We start from the raw sequence: 16,973 nt of genomic DNA on the forward strand, positions 1-16,973 counted from the left end.
GTGGGGCTGCGTAAACTGAATCACATTTCTTGTAGGCAAAATCGCGTAACCGAAAGTTTGGCTATGGATCCCGGTCAGATGTAAAATGCATTTGCATTATATTTTGCGCTGTGACATATATCGGTGGGGCATTTTTCGAATGAATCGTTTGGCGTCATGTACATCTGTTTGGAAACTGACACAGTCACGCATCCCTATAATTGTGCAAGCAAGCGGTGTTTTTCCTAATTCTGACATGCAAATATAAAAAAAAAAATATTCACATAGAATATAACTGCAGTTTTTTAAACATAGAATGTGTTGATGTGTTATACCTGGCAATCGTCTTCGAGAATTTCCATCTGTTACAAATTTCCAAATGCACGTGTCACATGACATAATAACCATGATTTATATAAATACACCCCTGTTTTTCCCTGTGCAAAGTATTACAGGTAAGTGTTCCGACAGATGCCCTAGCTTCTTGCAGGGTTCTGTCGGCAATCTCGCATTGATTTCACCAAGGAAAGGTTATCTAGGACCGGTGTATGCCTTGGATCGAGCGCTTGGGACGAAGTGAGCAGCGAACACGAAAAAGTACCTCTTTTGTCCATACTTTCGGCAAGAAAATAAAAATAGCACGGAATTTGTAGTGCTATACCCATATTGACGTCATACCAAATCGCAACATTGCCTAACCATAGAGGCCGTTTCAACCAATCAGATTACACCACATTGGGTTCGCGTGTGACGTAGACCGGTATGGGCTATTCCAAGTTCCAAAGTCTGAGGGGGTCACGTGCGCAGGGCTGTGGTGCAAATATAATTAGCGAATAAGATAGAGCCTATTTCAGTCCACACTGACGTAGACACTCTTCTGGCTAAATGTCTATCCTAATGTTAACCCGTAGCCCTTGATTCTTTTACCCAAGTGCTTTCTTAGTGTCGGTGTTGGGAGCAGAAGGCTGTCCCCCCTCCCCGTGGAACTTTCTATCTCTACGGAGTTCACTGAAGACCGAACTCGCAGTGTGGGGGATACTAGCTAGAAATTTTGATTTCTGGCTTGAAATTTCGCTTTTCATCATAACCATTCAAACTAGGGAACGTTGGGGATACGGGTTATACATTTAACCACAGCGCATGAGCCGTAGGTGACAATTTAAGAGGATACTGTAAAATCCGTGCAATGGATCTTGCACACTGCAAGCCCGTCGAAGAGGTTGCGGCGCATTTTAGCGTCGATGAAACCGTCGGCCTCCAAGATGATGCTATCAAGAAGTCATTAGAAAAGTTTGGACCAAACGGTGAGTATATTACCTTTCTAACTCCAGTTATAAATAATAATTTTCAATAATTTACATCGCCATATTGTAATGTATGGCCAATGGCGTCAGTAAGCCTTTAGGCATCGATGAAAAGCCATGCTTTCAGTCCTCGTTATAGGGCGATTTATATGTTAACGTTTATCAATACGTGTTATGTTATGTTTAAAACGTTTGATAGTAAAATATTTCATTCTCTTTTCTGTTTGTGTTTTCAGAATTGCCGGCAGAAGAAGGTAAGTGTTTTATCGACGTGTTTCTCCTTTCGCGAACGAACAACGTGGTCGATTTATATAGTGCCTACACCTAAATTCAATGTCACATGGGTTCATGCCATGTCTACTCGCGTTCGTGTATAGTAATTTTAAGCATACTTTCCTTAATTCACTGTTCCTTTCTTTACAGGCAAACCGCTGTGGGAACTTATTCTTGAACAATTCGACGATCTTTTAGTCAAGATTCTTCTATTAGCAGCTATTATATCATTTGTGAGTATTTTTCGGTTGTTTACAAATTACATGCCAAATCCTTATCCCATACGAATGTCTAGATTTACCCCCTTACCGAATGTTTAATAACTGTTGCTACTAAACGGGGATACGGGTTTTGTTTCAGGGTACCCCAAGTATTCTTATTTGCTTTTGTAATGTATAAATCAACACTTGCCTCGTTTTTTAACATCGTAAATCCAATGCGAGTTAACCCCCCCTGAGATATAGAACATTTGGTACTGAATATTTGAAGGTTTATTCAAGATTCACATGACATGACTATGTACCTTAGTGTTGTGAGTCATTTGAACAATGTAAGATGATAAATAACAGGGTTAGAAATTAACACTAGCCCAGGGTAGTACAAATTTCCCAATTTCCTCATTGTTTTAACATAACAAGGGTATTTTATCTTTACCCAGGCTTGTAAACCTTTTTGGTTTAGTCCTAACCCTGAAATATTTCATACACATAATCTCGCTCCAGTAGATATGTGACTGTCAATATATTTAAAGACAGTTGGTGGAACATTGTGACATTTTTTTTATGTTTTCACATACCAGACTATTTAAACATGGTTCAATTATTCATAGCTTTTACAGTGACGTTTCTAATATAGACTGCCATGTTTTTCTGCCTGGAAAATTCAGTTAATGTTTTTCTAGAAAGTTTGTCTTTTCCTAACAGTCACAAGATTCACGTTGTATAAGTGTTTGTACTGACATGTCCACGTTAGAATTACCTGTGTGTACCCTTTGATGCAAGTAGACGAGATGTGGGGCTTCTCGTTAAGGTGCTCCACCACTGCACAGGGATAGGGTAACCTAGTCCGGTATGGATTATTTGTAAGCTACACCATGGGATAATGGCTGCAAACAGAATTGGAGTATAGTACACACATGTATTGCAGTGGGAATGCACTTTGGTTGAATTCAAAGGATTATGCTTCCGAGTTCTTGGATATTAGTATGCAGTAATATTTTACCAACTTCTCTAACTGTTGGTAAATCAAAATATGGTTGTAGTTATATATACTGTGATGTGGTACTTTGGTTAATTGCAATTCTTAATTCTTTGGTATACAAGGTACTGGTACCCGAAGGGAAAATATTTCCATTACATTGTCATTAATGATACATATATAATTTTATGTTTGAGAATTGAAGTGGTGAGGTAGCCTAGTGGTTAAAACGTTCTTGCTTGTCACATCGAAGACCCGGGTTTGATTTCACACGTGGGTGCCATGTGTGTGTCGATTTCCAGTACAACAGTACTTGCCCATATAAGAATTGTATTCGGATTGTCATTTGTCAGTTTGGATGAATCTCAGAAGCTATTATGTAGGTATTGGTGTGGGATTAGTGTTACAGAAGGTTGAGTGTAGGATGTATTGAATGTTATTTCTGTATGGTGTGGGTGGTATTGATGTGCAGCGGTAGAGGTCATGCTGTGTGTTTGTGACGGCTGAACTGGAGAACGTGTGCCAACCGAACCAGATCCAATTAATGTTGTGTATTTACACTGATTGCCCAGTTGATTAGCTTGTGTAATTAGTGGGACTAATAGTTACATCTGTATTTAAATCTATTTTGATTTTACTTGTAGAATTTAAGGAATGTGTGGTGTTGCCTGATGAAGTTTTTATTTCTCACTATGGCTGGAATAATGATGAAAACAGCATAAAGCTTCAGACACGCTCTGACACAAGTTATTTCCTTTGTCTCCTCCCAAGAGCGATCCTGTCATACCTTTTATGACAGTTGACATGGTTGATTGGGCATGTATGGTGCATTGCACCAAACTTCCTTTGGTTACCACCTGTACATGGTAGAACACCTGTACTTACAGGTAGAACACCTGTGCTTACAGGTAGAACACCTGTGCTTACAGGTAGAACACCTGTGCTTACAGGTAGAACACCTGTGATTACAGGTAGAACACCTGTGCTTACAGGTAGAACACCTGTATTTACTGTTAGATTACCTGTACATGGATAGAACATTGATTTACATAGTAAATATTTGAAGCTTAAGTTATAAGTGATGTTCTTTGGTTGGTTCAACGTATAATTGATTTATTTTATGGCTGTCTAATCCTAATGCCTGTATTGACCTTCTTATGAGATGGATAAAAGTGTGCATGAGCGTTGACTCGGCAAGATGAATGTCTTTTAAAGACGACAGATTCGGTGTCCGTGTAAGGTTTTCTGATTTGAATGGTGAGGTGATTATCTTAGTGTACTGTTCGTTGTCAACACGATTCCTTTATTCTTTGGTATAACTTTCAATACAGCACAGGCCTGTTATGGTGATAATGCTGATATGTAAATTCCTTGACAGAAAAATCACTCTGGTTTTGTCGCCATAGGCAATAGTGACATTAACTCTGTGATTATGAAAATGACGTGCAGATTTGAAATAGTTTGTGAATTGGTAATATATCATGAATAATGGTTACAGTGTGTCTGAGATTAAATTGTGATAATGGTGAGTATCAATAAGAAGAAGGTGGGTGGATGTTTTTAGGGTTGATGATTAAAATTTTACGATGTTTGCATCAGCAACCTGACCAAGCTGTCCTTTTACTTCACTGACAACTAGCGGCGGTCGGGTAGCCTAGTGGTTTAAGCGGTCGCTCATCACGCCTAAGACCCGGGTTCAATTCCCGACATGGGTACAATGTGTGAAGCCCATTTCTGGTGTTCCCCGCCGTGGTATTGCTGGAATATTGCTAAAAGCGACACTCAATCACAACTACAACAGCTGTCAAGAAAAGAAATCGGTACTTGAATGTATAAAACATACAATAAAATTGTTGGACACATCTGTCAGATGGAAGATTTCGGGACAGTGATTTTTGGAGGAACTTATGGGTTTAGGACTTTCAAGGACACTTTCATGAATTTTTCATATTTTGATAAATGATAAATTTTCAACAAAATCCAGTAACTTATGAGTAAATGTCCTAGAAATGGATTATATGGAATATGAACTGATCTGAAAGCCTGCTTGCAACACATGACAGATGTTTTGGGATGTGACATTGATAGATGTTGCCCATGCACACAGGAGCAAGCTACACTGGAAGACAGAAGTCCTGAGGACAGTTGACTTTTCATTATAGATTGTTTATTCATCATATGGTTTGATTATTTCATGGTATAAAACATTCATCAGTGTGTTTCTATTACATTCCTCCCAGCAAGCTGTTGGATATTTTCATGGGTGATTGTGCATTTGGTAATTAATTGATGAAATAAGGTTTGATTTTTGTTTTGCTTTTCTGATTCATAGGTATTTGTTTAACCACTGAGTTAAAAAGCCAGGTTTTCGAGTTAATTACTAAATTATTTTTGTGTTGTTTTTTTTATCTGTAGCACGCATTACTGAAAATAAAATCATGAATTTTGCTCACACATATTTCAATGGCAGTTGAGGCAGATTTTAAACATCATAGACATTGTGTTAAGTTTGATGGCAAAAGCGATGAATTTACAATGTGGTAGAATATTTGTTTTGGAATATGATTTTTGAGTATGTAATTAAAATTTCATGCCTGTTTTGAAAAACTGAAAAGCTTGTTAATGATTTTGCAGAATGTGCCTGAAATGCAATTTTCAACCATGTTAGGTGTAGGTTAGTGGACTGAAGATATTGATCAGTGTTGTAGTTCGTACATGGCCAGACAAAACTCCAGCTGGGCCCGTGAATGCACATGTTGATTGAACAGCTGATGTCTGTTATTGGGGCAATGGGATTGAAGCTACGCCAGCCTTTTGGAATCAATTTTGTCCAAATCTGTATTCTATAAATGACTAGAGGTTATATATTTAGATTTGGTTCTGCTTTGGTATGGAAATGGGTTTTTTCTTCAACATGACATTATTGATTGTCTCGCCTCTGTAGCGAGATGCTGAACTTGTAGATACATTGTACTTACTCATTCTAATGTCTAGTTCTAGGAATTCAACATGGCATGGACATGCCACGAACAAGCAGTTCTCTTTTTAATTATTTGAAATCTTGATTTAATTAAGGAATAAACAAACAGAAGAATTAAGTATGTAGCAGTGTTGGAAATTAAGGGTTTGGTTGAGTTCGCTTTGTTTTTTAATCTAGGGGTCCCTTGGAAGTTTGATTTTTAAGGATACAGTTTTGTCAACGTCCCTTGATTTTTCATGCTTTCTTTCAAACATTGACAACCAAAATCTGTTGGTCTTTAGTCCAAGGAGTGTACAAGAAAGATGTAGGAAATGTCCATTGGCTATGTTACATGAAACCGTAAAATATGGATTTGTCATTGGATGAAGAGAAGAAAAGTAGACCTCATTATCTTGTATGGAAGTATCTGATCTTGCAGATGTTTAATGTGGAAGTGTTAAGTGTAGATAATTATCAGGTTGTTCCAGTTATGATGATTGTAATTGCAGTTAAACAGTGAATTTGTGATCCTGTTTGGAATGCTTGTCAGGTTTCAAAAGAGACACTAGTTTTGAACTAGTCTGAAGTTGTACAAGGACGATTGTTTTTTCCCCAAATGTAGCGATGTTAATGTATGAATGACTGGCTAGTTTGGTTAGGTTCATGATACGGTTCAGTCTGTCCTTGTCTCTCTGTAGTTTCAGCAAGTTGTCCAATAGATTGGCAAGTGAAAGGTATTTGATCAGGGTTTTTCTCTGATAGTAACCAGTTGTCATCCACAATGGGGTGGCCCAGTCATCTAAGGCACCACAATTTGCTGTGCAGTGTTGCATCCTATACCAGAACCTATGATTGTGGGTTCGAATCCTGATTCAGCCTTGTGTTTCTAGGTTTGTCAGCGCCATACCCGTGCTCATTGGTTTCACCAAAGTGGTAAATGTCTAAGACCTGCATCACTTTGGGCTTTCCTCTCACATTAAGCTGAAACGTCATGATATAACTGGAATACTGTTCAAAGCAGCGTTAAACCCAACTCACTCATCCAAAATGTCTTCTTTTTTTCAAGTAACATTTCATTAAGTGGAATGTTCTATCAAAAAGTGATCATTTAAATGTCCTTACTGCATTGATCCCTAGCAAAATGATTTTCTGCTGCATCTGCCAACAACACGGTGTGGTAGATAATGACAGGTGCCGGTACACTTGTCTAGAATCATGAACATAGTTTCATTCTGTTAAACAGTAGAAATGTTGGCCAGAAAAACAAGCTGTGTGATTGAGGTATTTCAGAAACATGGCATCAAGTCCTAACTGCTATAATGACCCCAAGTTGTCACAGCAGCAGACCATCACACCATAACTTGCATGCGTGGAGAGAACAAAGGGTATTGGGTATTAAAACTACTTAAGTGAGAGTTAAAAGATGTGTTGCCAGTTCCCAGTCTCTCTCTGCGATGTTTGGAGTCAGGCTGTCTTGTGAGGTGTGATGTTTCTAAATCTGTGTGCAGAGCTCGAGATAAGCTACGTATTTGCGTAAAATATGCATTAGATAAACTGAAATACGCAGACAAATCAAATCCTACGCAACAAGAACTATAAATACGCTAATAAAATAAATTTAATGCGTATATTACAACCATTGGATAAAATGATTGCGTATGCTACAACTGTTAGACAGAATGATTGTGTATTAACCGATCGTGAAATTCACTTACTGACGTTACATTTGGAAAATCTTCTGTGACAAACATACTGATAGATGCCAATTGAATAGCACATGATGTTTAGTGACTGTACATGTTGTTTCTTAGACAATCGCTGATTGGTGATTTAAAAAATAGCATCCTTCTTACAATGCTAGGTTTTGTAAACAAAAACAGCTTCCCGCGGAGGAAAGACACAGCTCTTTCTTGTTTTCTCTTCAAATACTGAGTTGTACTGAATAAACCTTCCCAGGAATCAAAACTATCAAATGGTTTCAAAATATGGACCCACTATTTTGTATAATCTTCTATTTTTGATAGATTAGAACTGTAGCCAACTTAAAGGGGCAAAACTGTTTGTCTCGATAACATGTTCTTTTGGACCTTTCGGTCAATCTTTGATTATTTCAATTAACCGGAACACCACAGTAACCATGGTTACGGGGGTTATGGGTGATATTTTGAAACAAGATCCAAGTTGTTATGTCCCATAACGACCATAAAGATTTACTTTGATGTAGTTGATTGTTCAACTAATTGCAATTTTGGTCTCGGCTGCGGTAGGTGGCCATACTCCCCCTGTTATTTGCGCCTAATTAGTGCCTGTTTTCTTGTTGCATAACATGTATATTACAAGGTAAGGTGGCATGGTGTGATTATGTCAACTCGAATAACAGCAGGGAATAACATTGACTTTATTGACTGGCTGGTTAGCACTATGAACAGAATGGTTATTGTGGGTCCACTTGTATTGTCTCCAGACACGAGGTATAGGATTAGTGTATGGAGTGTCCATTTGAAATAACCCATTCTCGGCTTGGTAAAATTAGTAGCCCTAGCAAGTTTGTTTCTAAATGCCCAAGCATTAATTTGTCACCCTACACAAACTGTTTCGATCATATAGTTAGTGATTAGAGCCTTCAAAGTGTAATACTGAGACAGTCTATTATCAATAAGGGTAATTCATACCTGCTCAGTGCAGTGTCCGAAATAACTGCTTGCCCGCCTGTCCGTGACTGGTAACTTTTCTGTCGGGCTGCATGAAATTTTCCTCCACCTGCCCGACTGTCTGGTAGATACTTTTAAGACTACTTGCGTAGTCAGTTTTATTATTATTCAAGTAATTGTTTGCATTATTTCAACTGAATCATGATGTGTATTGTCTCACGTTTTGCTATTTTTCAATATTTCTAATATCTGAATGTGGGCAGGTTACTATCATGGGATAACATTTATACTAAGTTATCTTATAATAATTAGATCTACATCAAGTGCTTTTATGAGTTATCATGGTGTAATATTTATACATCATTTCATATAATTATAGTTTAGCAAGTAATAATTATCATCGGGTAAAATGCATATATAAAATATCAGTAGTTTCAGTTAAAGCTCTTGATGTAGATCTAATTATTATAAGATAACTTAGTATAAATGTTATCCCATGATATTACTTTGAAGATAGGCAGGCAAAACTCCTGGGTCACCTGCCCGACTGTCTTCTTGGGTTTTAAAATTATTGCAAACACTGTCTCAGAGGTCAATATTCAGCCCCCATTATGAAACAAATTGGAATAAAAAATATTAAATGATTAATGTTTATGCAATAGATACTCGTCTGGTTAATATGGCCTGGGGCTTTGAGTTAGTAGTTCAGGGGCAGTGTAATCCTAAATGTCTCCCTCACTCACTCATGTGGCATTTTGGGGCTTGAAATGCCAGGTCACGGCAACCTGGTTATATTGTAGAAATGAAACCCGATTGATTTCTCTCATTGACTGGAATCGGTAGCCAGTGTGCAGTGCCTAGGGTGGGTCGTTGTGTATTGGGCAGTATCTGGAGTACTGGGCTTCCACTGTGGGATGTTGACAGGAAGACAGCTTCACATTATTTGAATTGTTAATACTGTTGTGGTGCTGACAGTCAGTGTGATGGCGTGGTTGATTGCTTCTGTTCTGGTTCCATCAAGGGATGAGATCTAGTTAACTAACGGACTATAAAAGTGTTATCAAGATCTAGTTGGACAGGGGCATTCTGTATTTAAGATACAATTTATCAGTCAGAATGAACTGTTGTCATGGTAAGATGAGACAATCTGCTCTTATCCTTCGAAATTCACACTGGGCCAAGACTACTGAATTCTGCTTCTTGGTCTTTGAAATGGAGAATTATAAATTGCAGATCATGCAGATAGTAAGTGCTTAGGCACAAATTGTATATTTGATTATAACGGCAAGCTATGCAATTATTCCAAGCGCTGTTTTATTTGTAGGCCAAAAAGTGTTGGTATCTTATTCAGGTTCAAGGCGAGTGAGTGTAGGAGACAGTTGCCAACATGCGTTAACCAAGTTAGTATTCACCATGGTACCACATATGCTCTTCCCATTGCATCAAGCTGACAAAGTTTTCTGATGAATCACTCCATTTTTTTTGTGTGAGCCAGGTCTTCTTGTGAGCGAGCAGGTTTTCCTCCAACATGCAAGCTCTGCATTTACCCTTGAAACATGTCGTAGTTACCTCACCCATTACTTGACAGCATCTCCTGATTGGGAACAAGGCTGTGCAGGGACATTATCTTAGTACTGCAATGGCAGGTTCGTGAGGCGCTCCTTAAGCCTGTTAGGCCTATAGCCACCTAACCCAATACTTTATTGGATTCATTATGCAATGAGACGGCGAATGGGTCCATAAGGACACTATTACTAGTTCTCCTGTCCTGGCTGAACTCAGCCCCGGTAGAAAAGCCATCTTCCTAATTTGGTCAGCAGCGTGGCGGCACAGCATGGAGAGTATCGGCAGCTGCACATGGTTGTAGTCTATGGTATAGGTGTTGGTCCAGCTGCACACCAGACACTGGTCACTCAGAGGGGCTGCACTGGCTTAATCAGCCATCTACTTGATAAACAGCACACCACTTTCTCTATCTAGGAATCTGAAGCAGGTGCTTGCCAGATATGAGAATTGATCTGTAATTGTTCAGAGATTTCTGATGTGGTTGGCTGTTTGAAAGTGCTTAGGCTTGAAATGAAATAGGTTTTTTTTACTGAAATTGAATTGCGGTGTTCTTGTGTAAATTGGTACTTTCCATCAATACTTATTTGGAGGCCTGTAAAATTTGTTTGGAATTTCTTTGGTTTAGGTCAAAGTTTAGTTTTATAAGAATTGTTTTTGATTGGTTTGTTGGCAAGATAAATAATGTGTGGATAGGCATTGGCAGCGTTAGGAATTGCCACTAGTCCTGTTGTTCTGGCCAAACTGCCCAATAGTTAACATTATCACAAGGACTAGTAGACATTTGTCACTTTAAGGTTTTGCTATATGTTATCATTATAAAGACTAGTGGACTAAGTATGTTAGTTTTTATTGCTGTATTGGTGAATGCAATCTGGTCTTCCAAAAATGTTGTATAAATATATTAATTGCATTCCTGATGCTTCTTGTCCGTTGAGTTATATAAATCCAAACTGAAATATCCTGATGACATCATTCAAGAATATTTAGTTGTAGGGTTCCAAGCACTAGCCCAAGAATTCATGTTTCAAACTCATGGACATTCTTTACACCTGTGATCAAACCATCACCTATTGGCTGACCAAGTGGCTACAAAGTCACTTGATACTTGCAGTCTTACTGCTATTTCTGGACATTGCCGAAAAGACCAGCTCATGGATTAATCTCTTAATGGCATTTCCTTGCAGCAGCAGTATTCATCACACACAGGGGCTAGGACATAGTTTCACTGAAGAGACTTATTGACTTTGAGAATCAGAATGCAATTAGATTGTTGTTCAGTCTCATTTTGGAGTGAAGATTCCTTTTGGAAGACTTCTCAAGCAGGCAACATTAATGGTGCTCTGCCTGATGGACTGTCTTGTAACAATCGCTATGTCTGCAGGTATATATAGGGAGATGTTGGGTCTGAATAAGCCAGGTTATTATAAGGCCATCTGTACAGTGGTAGAAAACATGTTCAGTCATAAGTCCTTATTTATTTGACATGCATTAAGGATAGGAACCCAAAATGAATCATATTATACTGATAACAGCCTTATTTAACAAGGTTAATGAATGGTTTGCATGACAAGTTCTACATCTGCAATGCCACAGTAGCTGCCGACCTGACATTGCCACAGTGGCTTCCGACTGTTGGTATTGCCACAATGGCTGCCGGCTTGGTATTGCCACAGTGGCTGCCGGCTTGGTATTGCCACAGTGGCTACCGGCTTGGTATTGCCACAGTGGCTACCGGCTTGGTATTGCCACAATAGCTGCCGGCTTGGTATTGCCACAATAGCTGCCGGCTTGGTATTGCCACAATGGCTGCCGGCTTGGTAATGCCACAATGGCTGCCGGCTTGGTATTGCCACAATGGCTGCCGACTGTTGGTATTGCCACAATGGCTGCCAGCTGTTGGTATTGCCACAATGGCTGCCAGCTGTTGGTATTGCCACAATGGCTGCCGACTGTTGGTATTGCCACAATGGCTGCCGGCTTGGTATTGCCACAATGGCTGCCGACTGTTGGTATTGCCACAAAGGCTGCCGACTGTTGGTATTGCCACAATGGCTGCCGACTGTTGGTATTGCCACAATGGCTGCTGGCTTGGTATTGCCACAATGGCTGCCGACTGTTGGTATTGCCACAATGGCTGCAGGCGATTGATATTGCCACAGAGTGGGGGAGTGGGGAATGTTGCCACAACAGCTGTCAAGTAACGATATTGCCACAGTGGACGCCGAGTATGGATACAGATGGGTGGCATAGTTTCTGCAATGGCAGGAGAGTATGACCAACACTCAGCTGTAGTGCTGCAGCCAAGACGTTGTTACATGCGAAGTAAGACATTCTTGCTGTAATGACAGATGGAAACAGTACAACAGGTGCTACGTCTAGCCTGGCTTTAGATCCCAGATGTTGCTGTGCAAGACAGATGCATAGACTACATACTCAATATGAGTAGCTCATACTAAAGATCAGCCCCTGCAGCAGGTGCCCTTGCCCTGCCCTGCCCTCTCACTGGAGGTGGTCAGGCTCGCTGACGTGGTTGTTCCATGCCATTGATCCCAATAGCGTGGATCGATGTTCATGATGTAAATCACTGGCTTGTCTGGTCCAGACTTGATTTTTTACAGATCGCTGTCATATAGCTGGAATATTGCTGAGTGCGGTGTAAAACAACAAACCAAACTCTTACTGGACACCCTCCCAGCGGGTGCAGCTCTTTGACCTGTCCTCTCACTGGACACCTCCCCAGCAAGGGCCCCTCCTTGCCCTGTGTTCTCACTGGACACCTCCCCAGCAAGGGCCCCTCCTTGCCCTGTGTTCTCACTGGACACCTCCCCAGCAAGGGCCCCTCCTTGCCCTGTGTTCTCACTGGACACCTCCCCAGCAAGGGCCCCTCCTTGCCCTGTCCTCTCACTGGACACCTCCCCAGCAAGGGCCCCTCCTTGCCCTGTGTTCTCACTGGACACCTCCCCAGCAGGTCCCCCTCCTTGCCCTGTCCTCTCACTGGACACCTCCCCAGCAAGGGCCCCTCCTTGCCCTGTCCTCTCACTGGACACCTCCCCAGCAAGGGCCCCTCCTTGCCCTGTCCTCTCACTGGACACCTCCCCAGCAGATCCCCCTCCTTGCCCTGTCCTCTCACTGGACACCTCCCCAGCAAGGGCCCCTCCTTGCCCTGTCCTCTCACTGGACACCTCCCCAGCAAGGGCCCCTCCTTGCCCTGTCCTCTCACTGGACACCTCCCCAGCAGGTCCCCCTCCTTGCCCTGTCCTCTCACTGGACACCTCCCCAGCAGGTCCCCCTCCTTGCCCTGTCCTCTCACTGGACACCTCCCCAGCAGGTCCCCCTCCTTGCCCTGTCCTCTCACTGGACACCTCCCCAGCAAGGGCCCCTCCTTGCCCTGTCCTCTCACTGGACACCTCCCCAGCAGATCCCCCTCCTTGCCCTGTCCTTTCACTGGACACCTCCCCAGCAGGTCCCCCTCCTTGCCCTGTCCTCTCACTGGACACCTCCCCAGCAGGTCCCCCTCCTTGGAAATCTCCCGTGTCCTACAGCTTTCCATCTTCCCGAGGCAAGGGAGTTACTGATTATAAAAGTCAAGATTCCACCCTTCCCGAACTAGACAGCTATCGGTCATTGACCAAACTTGTTGCCTTGATGGTGTTTCGGACATTGATCCACCTTTGTTTTAACGATGGACTCAATGACTTGTTTCTGGTCATGTGTTGTAGCTATTGATCCAGGGGTAAATTCCTCAAGGTTGTCATGTTGCTCAAGGCAGTATCAATTCCCAACATGTTCCTTTTTGTTTTTCAGTAATAATAATATGGCTGATAGGCATCTTCAGTGTCTAGAAACAAAATTAAAAATTGTTGATAATGATATCCAAATATCAACATCCATGACTTGAAAAAAAATAAAAAATTAATACTATATGGGAGAATATCAAAGGTCATGTCATTTTAAGTTTTTTTTATTTCTGTCAAAACATGTTCCAGCCAGCCATGGGTTGAAAGGGAATGAGTGGGCTGCTGTTGTAACAGGCTGTAAAATGTCTTGGAAATAGGTTTGGCAAATTTGCGAGATATTGAAAGCCTGACAAGTAGTCTTCATGAGCTTTGCTAGCAATCCCTCATTCTCTGAGGTGTCAACGAATTAACCCCTCGATTCCAAGTCAATACACCTCTCGAGATTGGAATACAAGCCACGGTTGCAACCATTCCCCAATGCTGCTGTCTAATACTTTCAATGCCTCCTTCACTGACATTTCAGAGTGTTTTTAGGTAACCTTGGCTTTTCGATCTTAATAAATGGTATGCATTGCTGTCAAGTGGAGACCGGATTTTGTTTCCAGGTTTTGAGTTGGATCAATGTAGAGTATTGATTACTGTCTTGTGCCATGGCTGGGCCAAACATTTCACGAGCAACAGATAGACATATTCTGTATGGGCCATTATCTTCTAACTTCAACGAATATAGTTGGCTCCTCGGAGATGAAAAAAAATGTGACCAATAATAGCTCTGTTTATTGCTATTCTTTTTTCTCGGGCTGAAGTCAAATTTATGGATTACTCGAGTTGTTTTTGTGTCTGACATCCTAGTTGGGGAACGAAGGGTGGAATGTGTGGATTCCACTTGTTACCATTTCCGTGCTTTTTGTTCGTGGCACAAGATGGAAATATATGGTCTGTAATTATTTCTGTTACTGACAAACTGTCTGCCTGCTGGCCCGCTGGCGCATGGCTAGTAAAAATAATGCACACCACACAGGTTATGAGGTTGTTCCATGTTGGAGAGAACCCAGGGTTTTACACGACGGACAAACCTGCGTCAAGTACGCACAAATGCTGAGAAAGGACGTAGAAAAAGAAAATTCTGCACCCTGAGGGATGCACAATAATATTCATTTTACCTACAGTGTCTTAAAAGCAGTAATGGGGCGGTTGGGTAGCCTAGTAGTTAAAGCGTTCGCTTGTCATGCCGGAGACCCGGGTTCGATTTCCGACATGGGCACAATGTGTGAAGCCCATTTCTGGTGTCCCTCGCCGTGATATTGCTGGAATATTGCTAAAAGCGGCGTAAAACCATACTCACTCACTCACTAAAAGCAGTTATGAGTGTTTGTCATTTCATCCACCAATCATTAGCACTGTCCACATTGATTCATCCCAGGCTGTAGAGTAACTATCAAAAGGTACAGTACACTACACAATTTCATTACTTTATGGGACCCTCATATTACCTATTAGGACCATTAAAAGTAATTTAGGGGTCCCCTGGACCCAGACTTACATAAGTCAAGGTAAAACTCTGGCACCTGTTTCAATGAACTGCCTTGACATGAAATATTGAACTTCATATTATCATTAGTTATCTACACAGAATAAAGTCAAGAATATTGATACCAATACAGTACAGATTCAGTACTTTGATTTTTTTTCCAAGAAGAAATTGTAAACATAATCTTAGAACATTTTTAGTTATGAAATTACAGGATTGTAGGTGCTTACCTGAGCTAGCAGATTTTCAAATACACATGTATATTTAGGAACAAATTCATTTTGAACTATTTTGGGCAGACATCTGCTGCGGTTGATCTTATCAAGTGCACGTCAGCCCCATGGTATAGTGTGTACTTCTTTATCTGCCTTGTCAGCACAGGAAGCGAGAGCAGGTTGTGCTTCAATACAGGGCATGTCTGTTCTGTGGGCTCTGTGATCAGTGGAGTAGGTTGTACTTGGTGAGAGATGGGCAGAATTTGGGATGGGTCTGTCCACTTGAAAATAGAAGTGTTGACAAGTCTGAACATTTTATGTGATCGTATTGCATTTGAAGCTCTTTGAACTAGATTTATGACTATATTCCATCATATTCCCTAATGGTGGACTGGCGTAATACTGGCAGGGCCTAGCCCTGCTCCAGTCACAGGCGAACAAGGCACAATGCATACAAACTTGATTGCTACGTGAAGATCCAAGTTAGAATAAGACTTCCGCAACCCATCCGCAACAAGCCTGATGATCTAGTACAAGTTACGAAAGTAGCAAAAATAATCTTAAATTATAGCTGTGTTTTTATAAAATGTAATTTTGGAATTCTGCCTCTGCAATGGGATGATTGATATCTCCACTAGGCTATCACTGTCATCTACAACATTAGCTGCACATTTGATGGTTGTGTAATACTATATGGCTTTGTGGAGCAAGACGTTTCTCTTCCTGGGGTCCATTTTATGGCATTTTTATGTCAATCATGAAAAATGACCTTGACCAGGTGTATATCACAGGTCAGTGAATTCAGGAGTAGCCGCTTCTTGAATTGTGGGCGAAGATCGTGTCAAACTACCAACGGGGAGAGATGAGTTACAATAACGATCGGAAGACTCAGCTGACATCCGATCAATAAATTGTTGAATTATAATGCCATGTAGCAAGATGGTGCTGCTCTGCTGGTACAGAGAGCCACAATGATCTGCCCGCAACATGTGTCTGAAGAAATATCAGCTATTGTGTTCAAAGTTCAGCATGTATGTCAAGGAGTCCTTGTCATAACCTTGTTTAAGAAGTTTAACATTATAGGGGTTAGGTTAAGATTTAAATCGGCAAACTTCATGGAAAAATACCACCATGCTTTTGTGGAACAGCTTCAGAATTGAAGATATTTTCTTCTAGTAACACTAACAAACAGGACAGGACCGGCATTGATTAGTGGGGCTGTATGAATTGATGTGGATATGTTGATACATAGATACATAACAGGGCATCTTTCATCACTCAGGTGATGATTGGGGGGCACGGGTGGCCCTAGTTGTCTAAGGCGCCGCAATTCGCTGTGCAGAGTTGCGTCCCTTGGGCACGCCAGAAACCTATGATTGTGGGTTCGAATCCTGGTTCGCCCCGATTATGTTTCTAGGTTTGTCAGCACCATACCCGTGCTCGTGGGTTTCACCGAAGTGGTAAACGTCTGAGACCTGTATCACTTCGGGCTTTCCTCCCACATTAAGCTGACACGCCACGATATAACTGGAATACTATTAAAAGCGGCGTTAAACCCAAC

The 16,973-nt window shown here is 41.2% G+C and overlaps 1 protein-coding gene across 4 annotated transcripts in view; it reads left to right on the forward strand.

Moving 5' to 3' along the window:
- The first annotated feature begins 823 nt into the window (after window positions 1-823).
- Window positions 824-16,973, forward strand: part of LOC124151016 (calcium-transporting ATPase sarcoplasmic/endoplasmic reticulum type-like) — a 62,155-nt gene continuing 46,005 nt past the window's right edge. For 2 of the 4 annotated variants that reach the window (XM_046523248.2, XM_046523247.2), the window contains exons 1-3: window positions 824-1,283; window positions 1,520-1,537; window positions 1,707-1,789. In XM_046523248.2, the coding sequence (XP_046379204.1) occupies window positions 1,166-1,283; window positions 1,520-1,537; window positions 1,707-1,789 (219 nt within the window). In that variant the 5' untranslated portion in view covers window positions 824-1,165. The remainder of the gene's footprint in view (window positions 1,284-1,519; window positions 1,538-1,706; window positions 1,790-16,973) is intronic. The other 2 variants (XM_046523249.2, XM_046523250.2) reach the window with 1 other exon arrangement.

This window comes from Haliotis rufescens, unplaced genomic scaffold (genome assembly GCF_023055435.1).
Source record: "Haliotis rufescens isolate VD_foot unplaced genomic scaffold, xgHalRufe1.0.p SCAF_15, whole genome shotgun sequence".
Taxonomy (NCBI): domain Eukaryota; kingdom Metazoa; phylum Mollusca; class Gastropoda; order Lepetellida; family Haliotidae; genus Haliotis; species Haliotis rufescens.